Source organism: Pseudonaja textilis, chromosome 1, assembly GCF_049901715.1.
Source record: "Pseudonaja textilis isolate UNSWEBS1 chromosome 1, rPseTex1.2, whole genome shotgun sequence".
In the NCBI taxonomy this organism is placed as follows: Eukaryota; Metazoa; Chordata; class Lepidosauria; order Squamata; family Elapidae; genus Pseudonaja; species Pseudonaja textilis.
In genome coordinates, this window is record NC_141990.1 from 219,942,867 (window position 1) to 219,955,567 (window position 12,701).

The following is a 12,701-nucleotide window of genomic DNA, read 5'->3' on the forward strand; positions in this document are numbered from 1 at the left end:
TATTTGGGGAGTTTTCTGTAAGATACTCAGACTACATTACAGATCTTTTCTGCCAGTGCCCCTAGAAGAGTGGAGGAAACGGTAGGCATGAAAAAGGAAACTATGCTACTGATACTAGCATATTATCTTAGCAAATTTGTGAACAAGGAATGGCTCATTTCTAAACTTGAATCTGACTACTTACTCACTCCATGGAAACCACTTAGCTCATGGGTGTCAAACTCGGGTCGTCACGGCAGCATCACATGACGTATTGGGACTTTTTTCCCCTAGCTAAGTTGGGCCTGGGCATGGCCAGTGCGTGACAAATCCGGCCCACGGGCTGGGAGTTTGACAGCTCTGCCTTAGATAAATTCAGTTTTTAAAAAGACTTTTGGGAACTTTTTAAGTTGAAATTTTAAACTACACTGAACAAAGCACACTTTACAGTTAAAGATCCTCTGAAGAATTCAACCTCTGGTAGCATTTACAGATTGGAAAGTGGGGGGGACAGGATTGTATGAAATCTGGCTTCTAGATTTAATTCTAGAATGAACCAGCAAGTACTGCAGATTTCTAAGAGAAGGCAATTTCACAGAACCCTTTAGATCCCTCCTGGAGAAATATGATCTTACTAAACACCAGGAGAAAGAATTACAATACACTGCAAGATCTCTTCATACCCCTAGAACTGTACTCCACTTTGCCTTGTCCAAAACTTTCCCAGAACAAAATATCAGGAGGAATTGTCTAAATTGTTGGATCAGAAAGTTTCTATTTATACATTGTTCCCATTCTCCCCCACACAAACTCCCCAAATTCCTTATGTGCTTATTTTATTCAGTGACTTTATAACCCCAGCAGGAATACATATGTGTATGTGTGTGCGTCTCAACCAACCATTTCTATCATTAAAACCAATCATCTGTTTTCAAATACATTTCTGAATTATAAGTAATCATATAAAGCAGCCAAGAAAACACAATAAATTTAAAATAACAAGTTAACTTCATCGAGTGATTCATACTTTTAAAGTCTACACATTTTAGAGTTACAAATGGGTTCATTTTTTTCTGAAGCTCTATCGTTGTGATAAACCACAATGGATTCCCATAATGGGTTCCCAAACACAATTCATGGTTAGGTACCTATCCTGTTTTTCTTACAACAAACATATATCAAGATATTACTTTTTCATTAGAGAGATATGGATGAGTTTGTCCCATTCCATGGAAGGGACCTTAGAGGTCTTCTAATCCAATCTCCTAGTCAAGCAGGAAACCCTATACCATTCTGGAAAAATGGTTGCTCCACCTCTTCTTAAAAACCTCTAGTGATGAAGCACCCACAAGACAAAATTATTTCATGGGCTGGGTCCATTTCACATTAAACTTCTAAAGCTGAGTTAACCACACCCAATTGGGATATTTACACAACTGTGTCCAAGGAAACGATCTAGATGATGGCTTCACTCAAGAGTGGGCAACAGTGGGCCATGTGCTACAGTTTAGCCTCCTGTTTTGCAAAGATCACAGGAGGCCATCCCATTTAGCCTGATTTTTTTTGGATTTAGCAAGTGGCTAAGAATGAGGACAGAAGCAGGAGGCCTCCCAGAAAAAAAAACAAACCATTTCTATTCCCATGTCCATCTTTACTTTCCAGTAAAGAACAAAAATATGTATCAGTCAGATTCAGACATGTTGCCAGACAATTTCAATAACATGATCTTCGGCATTATGGAGATGAAACTCACATGTTGGGAGACTATGCCCAATCTCATAGATTGTCCTGCTGTAGTTTAACTTGATGGCTTTGCTGAGATAAAGGACTGCCTCCCATAACACGAATTGCAAACTACCCATTTCTATTATTTTTACCTAGTCTAGCATGTTGTGTGAATCAGGACATAGTGTAGATTTTTATGCTCTTCTCTTTGGAAACCCCAAACTGGATTGATATTTGCTACATAAAGTGTTTTTAGCAATATTGTAAAAGCTATGTATATTTATTTCAAGAATGACTATATCCCAGAGCCCTGAAACATAGAATGAAAATCAAACACATATAAAGCAACAGGATTACCCACTCTATTTTTCTGAAAACTAGAGGATATTATTAAAACTGTTGAAATATTGCATTTGGAGAATGACCTCACCAAACCTAGAGAATCCAATACTTCCAATCATATCAGGTCTATCTTTTGTTGTTTACCAATGTACCTCTGTGCACTTCCATACCTCTGATAGTTCATAAGAGGACACTGAACTAAGGTGAAGATTGTTTTATTTTATTATTTTATTCTAAGGCCACCCATCTCTACCTATGTAATTCTGGGCTGTCTACAATTCTAAAATATTAAAACTGTTGTCCCTTACAAATACATAGAACCTCCCAAAAGTGATCCGAATAAACAATACTTCATATATCTGATCTATATTAGAAACACAATGAAAATATTTCAGAACTTTAGAATGCAATGAGAATTTTGGAAGCATTTTAATTTAAAGTAAACCCAATGCAGATGGCCCAGAGTGATACTATGCACATTCTTTCACTTTCTCATATAAAGTTAAGTACTCTCTTTTATACACTGTTATGAATATTTTTTTTCATACACGTGCAGATGGATGCACAAATGTTCTTCCTTCTTTATATGAACATGCATAGACATACTCAGAAGGATGTGAAATATTATGACATACGTGGCAAAATGCACATTTACATTTTCTCTGCGGAACCTAGTGCTGCATAAATAGAAAATAAAATTCTTTCTCCAATGAAACAATATTACCTGGCTTATATTAATGTCTAAGCATTAAATACCTTTTCCACAACCTGTGGATTTGAAAGGGGATCTGATTTTAAAAACATACTGACTAAATTACAACACAAGAATCTTGGTTAGCCTTTTTCCAAAAAGAGTCTGTCTAGATTACAATCAACATACATTAATAGATTAATCCAGTAACCAAGCCAAGCCAAAAGTTTTGTGACTATACAGTAGTAATCTATAATCAGATCAATAGGCAGGGCAATCTTCCCCACATTTCCTACAGTGATCCTATAAACCTAAAATCTGATCCAAAAATTCTACCCTGCCAACCGAGGACCAAAGAGGAATGCATATTTCTTTTGGTAGATAATCAATATATTTCCCACTTACCCTCAGAAAGTAGCTCAGAATGCAATTTGGCATCTCCTTACCACATATACCTCCCCCTTAATCTGGCCTTAAACCAAGACTTACCTTAGGCAGAGATAGGGTTTTCCTAAGCCAGTTTGAAGCCAAGGTGCCCATCTTTCTGAAAACTCCATCCAAAACAATCTTTTTCTTTGATACCAAAAATCAGTCTGAACAAGTACACAGTAATAATATAAGCACAGTATTTTATTAAGCAGCAGCATAAGCCTGGTATACAACAGGCATCATGTTTGTGGTAGGTAGCCTCTGCTGCTTTGGTCCCTGGGTCTCGCAGGGCAGCATCCTAACTATAAACAGCTCCCTTGTTATTACTTCCAGTGGAAATGAAGCCCTACCCTTCCTGAAACTCCCTCCAACATATGTGCGTGCACACATACACACACCATGAGATATAGTCAGGCAGATATCAGCTGATAGGAACAACAGCTTCTAGGCAAATTAAGAGGTCAGAAGAGATGCTATCCAGAATTTAGGTCTGGGCAGAAAAATGAGAGGGACTGACTAATCTTTCGAAAGGCTGGGATTGCTCGCAACATCACTTCCCTCGTTTCTGCCTACAACTGAAAAGAAAGTGTGTGCTAATCGGCTCCAACAAAAGCCACAAAGTAAGCCAATGAGATGTCAATGCTATTTGTATAAAATAGGGGTGGGCCAAATGCAGCCTCCAAACCACATTAATTGTGGCCTTGGTGCAAGAGATAAATGATTGAGTAGCTACAATTTCAAGAACAGAAATAATAGGGTAATAGGGAACAGAATAACCTTGTGTTATATAAAACAGAGATGAGTGAAGAATCCTCCAGGTCTTTTTTTTCCGTTCCTGTTCCCTCAAACCTGGAAAACTGAAATATTTTTGAAAGAATTTTCTTTTTTAAAAAAACAAACACTGCCCAAAACTTTTAAAAAAATAATTAATGCATATTTATTGTTCATACAATAGGTAAAGTCTATGGAGATTCTCAGTCATCCAAGTCATGGTTATCCCAAAGGTGCTTTTTCAAGAGGCAGCTGGACTTTCTGTTTTATTTTTTCTTTGAAGACGTTTTGCTTCTCATCTAAGAACCTTAGACTAAGACTACTAGGTAAACATAAAGGTACCTTTTTCTCCTGTCCAGTTGTTTCCAACTCTAAGGGGTGGTGCTCATCTCCGTTTCTTAGCCAAGGGAGCCAATGTTGCCCAAAGACATTTCTCAGATCATGTGACCAGCATAACTATACACCGAGTCGCATGGAACAGTTACCTCCCCACCAAAGTGATACCTTTCTAACTGCTCCCATTTGCATGCTTTCAAACTGCTAGGTTGGCAGGAGCTGGGGTAAGTAACAGGAGTTCACCCCATCACACAGTGCTCAGGTCTCCAACCTGGGCTGTCCAGCTAGCAAGCACTCAGCATCTTTAACCATTGAGCCATCGCGCCCCTATATTCATATACCATTGTTCTTTATTCTTCCAAAAGATTCCCTATTAGCTTGCAATAGGAAGACTTATATCTACACTTGCAAAATGAAGACAAGCAGCATGGATGCAAAAGTAAGATGCTCTTTGCAGATAGGACCTCCTACGTTCTTCAAACAAGAAAAAGGGGCTCAGCTTGTTTATGGATGAGTATTTGGCCAGAGGGGGTAAAGGCACTGCTGTAGAGTAGGGGTGTCAAACTGGTGGCCCATGGGCTGGATGCAACATGTGCAGGCCACACTCACCCCAGCTCCGTGAATGGAAAAAACATCACAAAATGTTACATGATGGCAATGTGGCATGGTGAGTTTGACATCCGTGCTCTAGAGGTTGGTGGATGTGTCTTCCCTAAGTTTCACAGGATAGAAGCAGTACAAAGGAGTAAGTTGTAAAAATTTAGCCAGCAAATGTAATTATTTTTCAATTATATACAGGTAGTCCTTGACTTACAATCACAATTGGGCCCAAAATTTATATTGCTGAGCAAGACATTTGTTAAGTGAGCTTTGCCCCATTTTATGACCTTCCTTGCCACAGTTGTTAAGTGGATCATGGCAGCTGTTAGGTTAGTTACACTGTTATTAAGGGAATCTGGCTTCCCCAGTGACTTCGCTGGTCAGAAGTTCGCAAAAGGTGATCACATGATCCCAAGACATTGCATCCGTCATAAATGTGAGTCAGTTGCAAACTGTCTGAATTTTGGTCATGTGACCATGGGGATGTGAAAAATAGTCAAAAGTCACTTTTTACAGTGATGTTGAACTTTGAACAGTCACTAAATAAACTGTTTTAAGTCAAGAACTACCTGTATTCGCATTTAAAAGACTGAACATAATAATTAGTAGTATGAGTAAATCCAATTTTACAATCAAATTGTTGCCATCATTCCCCCTTGTTACCACTATTGGAGTTGCTTTTGGCTAACTGGGGAAGAGATCAGAGAAGAACACATATTATGGTCCTCTAGTGATTTCAACACATACAACCCAGTATTTAATTTCATTCAGGACCAAAGCAACAGATTTCTCTCCAGGACTTCTTCGCTGCCCTTGTAATTCATCCATGGTTACTTATTACACAGATAGCTACTGAGCAATCTCTGGCAATGATTGATTTCACATAGAAGTGTCTTTAATAGAACATCTTTTTGAATAGTGAACCACCTTAGAAAATCAACAGTCAAAATATAAACATTGGAAAAATATGAAGTATAAATAGGCACCGGGGTAGAGATCCTTCCACAACAGCATCCACTAATAATTGTTTTATACAATTATTATTTTTGGAATTCTGGTATTCATGTTTTTTTAAAGGCAGTCTATTAGTATTGCACCTGCTTAGGATCTCTTGGTCAGGGCTGTCAAACTCCCGGCCCATGGCCGGATGAATCACATGCTGGCCACAGCCACGCCTGGTTTAGAAAAGGGGGGGAAGTCGCGATGATGCCACCATGACAACACGATTTTGATACTCCTGCTCTAGGTGATATAGAATTCCATACAGGAATTTTGGAGAAGATAAACAGCAACTGCACTTCCTTCAACACACACCAAGGTTCTGTGGTTGTAGTGAGAAGATTCACGCTTCCTTGTCAATGCAGGAAATTAGATGGAGAATATAAACAGAGCAACTTCAATTCTTTCTAATGGGCCAAGAACCCTTTTCTGAGAAAAAGTAGATGAGCAAAATATTTATGCAGGTTAGTAACTTCTGAGGTCTGATTTATGACAGAAATAGGATCATAATTAAGGGTGAGATCTTAAATATTAATCCATTTGAAGGCTGATGAGATTCACTTTTTTATTTTGCCTCTTTGTTACATTGTTTTGATTAATTTTACTACTAAGCATGATATCTCATCTCAGGGCCAAAAGCATGATACAATCAATGAAAGACCAGAAATATATTGAGGCAAGTAAGGAAAGCTGTAGGATTATCTGCCCAAGTATCAGACTAAACTGGCTTGCTTTAGTAGCTATGTTGTACTTTCACTTCAAAGAAATGGAAATAAAATATGCTGCTTTCATTGGATCAATGGTATTTTTTCTGCTGACAGATGACTGGGCTCAATTCTTCATAGTTTTGCCATCCCTACTCAACACTTTATCAAGCTTTCCTAAGGGGTGCACCAAAGAAGAGGGAAGGGCAGTCTTCTTTTATCAGATACTTGGGCAGATGCAATTAGAATGGCTTCCCAGACTGAAGCCACTACAATTGCAGGTAAATATAGGTAGTGCAAAGCTTTTTTCTGAGAAAATAGTGCACCTCTGGTGCTTTCCTTACAAGGCAACCCTAACACCCTGCCCTAGAACACATGAACTTGTATATCAACCACACTGAATAAAAACAGAAACAGATGAGACTCTGTTGTTAACCAGTCAAATGAACAGCATGAACTATCACATGTCAAATTAGAACAGTGCTCTTCAAAGATGTTTCTCATAGACCAGAGATGCTGATGGCAACAAACTTACGGAGGAGCTTCTGTTGATGTTTACAGGTTACATATCATATAAATATATATATGATATATAGTTTTCGCGGGTATTTATAAGTATGGTATTCAGCTTTGTTCGGGTATTTTCCCACGTCATTATAGTTGTGCCTTTAAAGTTGTAGCAACGTTTCAGCAGACTCTCATCTGCCATCATCAGGCTTCTGTATTGTGTTCATCACTGCTTGCACTGGCACGAAGCCAAAAGCACCAGCCTGAGGATGGCAAGTGGGACCTCGCCGAAACATCACCAAGATGCTCTTAATCTTACACGGGAAAAGACCCGAACACACCTAGACCTACATACCTGTACCCGTGAAAATCTACGAAAACAAATATGTATGTATTTATGTATGTATATGTATATGTATATATATATGAATCAGTGCCAGAGAATTTTTATTTTCCAGAGCACACAGAAGCCCTACTCAGTTCACATCCACATTATTTCGTTTTAGCTTCTTCAATTGTTAAACATTTGGATAGATTGGCAAGAAAAGAAAAAAGGAATCTCATGAGCTATAGCAGCCAACTCATCTCCTTCCCCAACTGATGCAATCAAAGGTCCTGTGATACCAAGACAACTGCAAATGATTAGATATGCTTATCCAGAGTGGCAAAAACATAACATCCCACAAGAACAGACAGCAGTAATGCGAGAGTTCTTCTAACCTAATCTACCAATCTGGGAAGCCTTTAGGTGAAGGTCTAAGTCAGAACCCTCCTGGATATCTGGAAAGCTACTAAAATCCAGCTTCCCACCCCCCAACAAGCATTACAGTCAGAATGTGTAAAGAACACAGTGCAGGATAGTCCTCAGTTAACTATAGTAATTGGGACCAGAATTTCCACTGCTAAGCAATGGGGTCATAAAGTTGAGATGTCACATGATCACATCACTTAGCAGCATCAATCCCCATCACTGCTGTTAAGTAAGGATTGTGGTTCATTAAGCAAGTCCCAGGCAGCTTGCAAGCAGTACAGCAGGCAGGTAAGGCACAGCACAGCAAGACTGGTCAGGGGAAGGTGCGAGAGACTGACCAAAGGGACTTGCCACCTTCCCAGCTGGTGTCCCAATTGACTTTGCTTGTGAGGGGAGGTTGCAAATGGGGATCCTGAGTGCAAGGCAGTTGCCAAGTCCCCAGATCACAATCACAAGACTGCAGGAGTTCTTGGGCAACCAGAACAGTGGTGAAATGCTACCGGTTCAGCCAAACTGGTAGTAAAAAAAAGCTCTGATGATCAGCTGAGTGGAGAAAGAAGAGAAAAGTGCAAGATCGCCCCTCCCACCCACCCCACCCCCCTGATACTTTTCTGTCCTTTATCCTCTCAACTGATCGGTGTGGCAGAGCCTCAGCTGGAGTTTGAAAAGCTGCACACGCAAAGTGCGCAATCACCAAACCAGTAGCAAACCTGGTAGAATCCCACCACTGAACTGGAACATCAAGATTGCAAGTCTCCTTTTTCAGCATTGTCGTAACTTCAAACAGTTGCTGAATGAATGGTTGATAAGCAAGGAGCTACCTGTATACATGTCTTTATTTTTATCAAATTACTATATAGTGCCCCCGGTTGTCTTTTCTTATATCGGAGTATTTTAAACTCTTTATGGGGTGGAGGGTTTTTTTTTTTTTTTGTTTTGTTTTTAATATTGCTTCATATGGAATATTCACCACCTAGAATTATGTATTTAAAATAAGCAGCTGTATAAATTGTCTACATAAATGAATAATTTTTCTCAGGCACAAGGATGGCTCTTCTCCCAGAGAATGCCTTTTCATACTCTAGTCCTTGAAGAAGGACATTGGGCTTAAGGCAAGATGTTTTTCATTTCTTCTCAAATAAAAACAGTTTTGTTTCCAGACACTCCTTGACTCTCAAGAAATTTCCATCCTCTCAGAACAGGTCCAGATGTTATATTTCAAAAGACTGAGCCTCTTCTCTTTCCATACTTCCTTCTTTACAGCAGGAAATCACAGATTGTACTGGCTAATTCTGTAACTAGGAAAAATAATGTTTCTTGCACTTATCTAGTTATAAAAGATACCTTGGTGAATTTCCATTCCCTACCAAACTATATCCAACTAGACCACCCAGAGGAGCTTTTAGCTAATGGCTAAGTGCTTAGGGAACTATTTTTCAATGTATTTTGACAATGACTTTTTCAGGGTTGACATTTCTAGGATGTAGGATGATAAAACGTGGTTGCTAAAAAAAAAATTAAGAATGACTTGATGGTATCAATAGTGAAAAAGCACTTTCAGAATTCTGAATTGAATAATATTATCAAGCCAAAAAAAAATATATCAACAACAATTCACTTCTATCACAATAGCAGTAGCTGTGAGAGGGATCATAGGAGTCCCAGTGGACAACCACTTAAATATGAGCCAGCAGTGTGCTGCAGCTACCCAAAAAGCCAATGCATTCCTAAGCTACATCAACAGCGGGCTGTATCAAGATCATGAGAAGTGATAATACTGCTTAATATCCCACTGCTAAGACCATACTAGGAATATTCCATTCAGTTTTGGTCACCATGGTACAAAAAGATGCTAAGAGTCTAGAAAAAGTACAGAGAAGATCAACAAAGATGATTAGGGGACTGAAGGACAAAACATATGAAGAAAGGTTGCAAATACTGGGTACGTCTAGTCTAACAAAGAGAAGGACTAGGGATGACGTGATAGCAATCTTCCAATATTTAGGGGCTGTCACGAGGAAAAGGTGTTAACAGAATCTCCAAAGCACTTGAAGGCAAGAGAAGAAGTAACAGACAAAAACTTATGAAGGAAAGATCCAATCTACAACTAAGGAGCAATTTCCTGACAGTGGGAACAATTAATCAGTAGAACAGCTTACCTTTAGAAGTTTTGAGTCCTCCATCACTGGAGATTTTTAGGCAGAGATTGGACAACCCAAGAATGGTTGAGCAGGGAGTTGGACTAGAAGACTTCCAAGACCCCTTCCAACTCTGTTATTCAGTTATTAACAGCTTTATTTTCTTGCAGTAATAGAGTGAACCTAGGCTTCATGTAAGACCTAGGGGTCCATGTTGATTTCTTTGTGTTTGTGTGGCTCTCCATACTGAGTTCCTTAAATGTCTTCCCAAATCAGTGAATATTACATTCAGAATATGTGAGAATTATTGTTTTTCATTGGAAAAACAATGTGGTGGCATTTTCTATTTAGAACTTTATGTTACAATTCTAGTCTGTTTCAATGAAGACCACTGCATTGGATTTAGGATACATTCACTAAATAAATTAGGACTGTTCATGCTTCAAAATAATTTGGGAAAAATGCCTTGAATCTTGCATAAGCCTGAGCCCAGCACCTCTCTACTTTTCATAAAAGCAGCCCATAATTTTTCAAGTTTCTCTGTCAACCTAAAAAAAAATGTGTCTGAAAGCCTGAAAAAAATAGCCTGCTTTAATGAAGAACAGAGAAGTGAAGGGCTCTGGTTTATGCAAGATCCAGGACACTATTTTCCAAATCATTTTGGGGAAAAATGAGAAACACAGTTCAAAATGGCTCTTCCGAACATAACTGTTTTAATAAACTCAGCTTGTAATGTTTTTAAGTAAACTTATATATACTGAATCTTGAGTACAGTTAGGAGAGGTTGGAACTGGGTTTAAATTATATAAGCTGGGTTCCCCTTGCATTCTTCCCAGACTAGGAACAGTTCCTTTGAGAGTTACACTTATTCCCCAATTTAGTAAAGAAGGCAGAACCTTTCCCTTCAGCTTGGGCTTATAGACAAAATGACAGATTATTTCATTTGGGTTAATTAAATGAATTAATACAACAAATTAATCATGATTTTAGTGGCTGTTTTAATCAGATTTTAATATTTTATGTTTTGCTTTTTTTAATCTATTTCCATCTTCCATTTCCTAAGAGTGGAAAAGCAAGTCAGAGTACAGTGAAAATGTATATAAATTAAGATGGATTCAATTAAGTTGACTTTAATGCAATGTTTGAAAAACCATTTCCTAAGTCATATCACTTGCCATTTCCCAAGTCATATCATTTGCAAATTGTTTAGCGCTAATATTTCATTCCTGATGCTAGACCAAAGAGCTGTACTATTGTTGACAGGCCTTAGGGACAGTCTCCAGCACCACCGCTCAGTTCAGCTGGAAAATAAGATGTAGTTTTGTTGCTAAATAGGTTAGAAACATGATAACACAAAGGAAAGGCTGAAATAGCTATGTGAACCAGGGATTTAGGCAGCTCTCATAGCCAGAAAGACTAATGTGGTTGCAGAAAATTAGATGGGGAGCTCTTTGCTATGGAACAGAAGAAATGAAGCATTGATCATGACAAACTCTACAAGAGAGAAACTTACCGGAGTATCTACATGCTTTGCAGGGCTCTCTTCAGTGGATGGCTGCACAGAGAAGAAAAACAAAGCAAGCATGAAAGCCAAGTTCGAATGTAAAACTTCCATGCATGTTTATAAAACAAACTTTCAAGTTCCCATACAACTTTCCTACATCCCTCTTCCCTCCTGTAGCTGTGGAAGGAGATTCAAAAGGTCAGGAATCCCTGGAATCTGGCCAAGCTCTCCAGTTAATGACAAAAGTTCAATTTTAAAGGATAGAGAGGAAGTTAATGTTGAGTGCAATACAAATCATCCAAACCACTTTTAAACATGTATGAGGTCAAAAGGGGCCTTACTGTATAACTGTGTAAAAGGGTTTTGCTACAATTTTAACTCTGTATTTTCTGGCTAGTCCATTTTCTGCCATTTCTCTTTAAGTTCAACTTCACCAAGTTTCCCCCAACAACTCCCTCCCATAGTCCTTCTGCTTTGCTTCCTTCATGCTTGGGAATACAATAGAATAAAAGAGAATAAAAGAGTTGGAAGGGACCTTGGAGGTCTTCTAGTCCAACCCCCTGCCTAGGCAATAAACCCTATGCTATTTCACACAAATGGTTATCCAACTTATTGTTTAAAAACCTCCAGTGTTGGAGCATTTACAACTTGGAGAAAAGTTGTTCCACTGATTAATTGTTCCAACTGTCAGGAAATTTCTCCTTAGTTCTGAGTTGCTTCTCTCCTTGGTTAGTTTCCACCCATTGGTTCTTGTCCTGCCCTCAGGTGCTTTGGAGAATAGCTTGATTTCCTCTTCTTTATGGCAGCAAAGAGTGAGATATTGGAACACTGCTATCATGTCACTCCCAGTCCTTCTTTTCATCAAACGAAATATACTCAGTTCCAGCAACCATTCTTTATATGTTTTAGCCTCAATTTGGCTAAAATTTGGAATTTTTCCACACCTCCAAATTCTCGACCATACTCATTTTCTCTCTACAGTACCACTTCTCTTTCTGCTCCAATTTTGCCAGCAACTCCTTATCTCTGGTACTTTATCACAATGTATCTCTGCCTTTTCTATTTGCCTGCATTCTGTGGAAGCCTCTGCATTAAACGTCTCATGTGGCATCTATCTAAAAAAGGACAGCTTTTATTGGCATGAACAGGAGGATGAATTATTTTCTCTAGTACATGACCCTCATCAGAATCCTCATCTTCAAATCTTCTCTTTGCTTTGCTAATA

General features: G+C 38.7%; 1 protein-coding gene across 15 annotated transcripts in view; it reads right to left on the reverse strand.

Annotated features, from left to right (window-relative positions):
- The window catches only part of TNS1 (tensin 1), a 368,591-nt gene that overhangs the window by 108,903 nt on the left and 246,987 nt on the right, over window positions 1–12,701 (reverse strand). For all 15 annotated transcript variants that reach the window (XM_087920518.1, XM_087920520.1, XM_087920516.1 and 12 more), the window contains one exon: window positions 11,486–11,527. In XM_087920518.1, coding sequence (XP_087776644.1) covers window positions 11,486–11,527 — 42 coding nt within the window. The remainder of the gene's footprint in view (window positions 1–11,485; window positions 11,528–12,701) is intronic.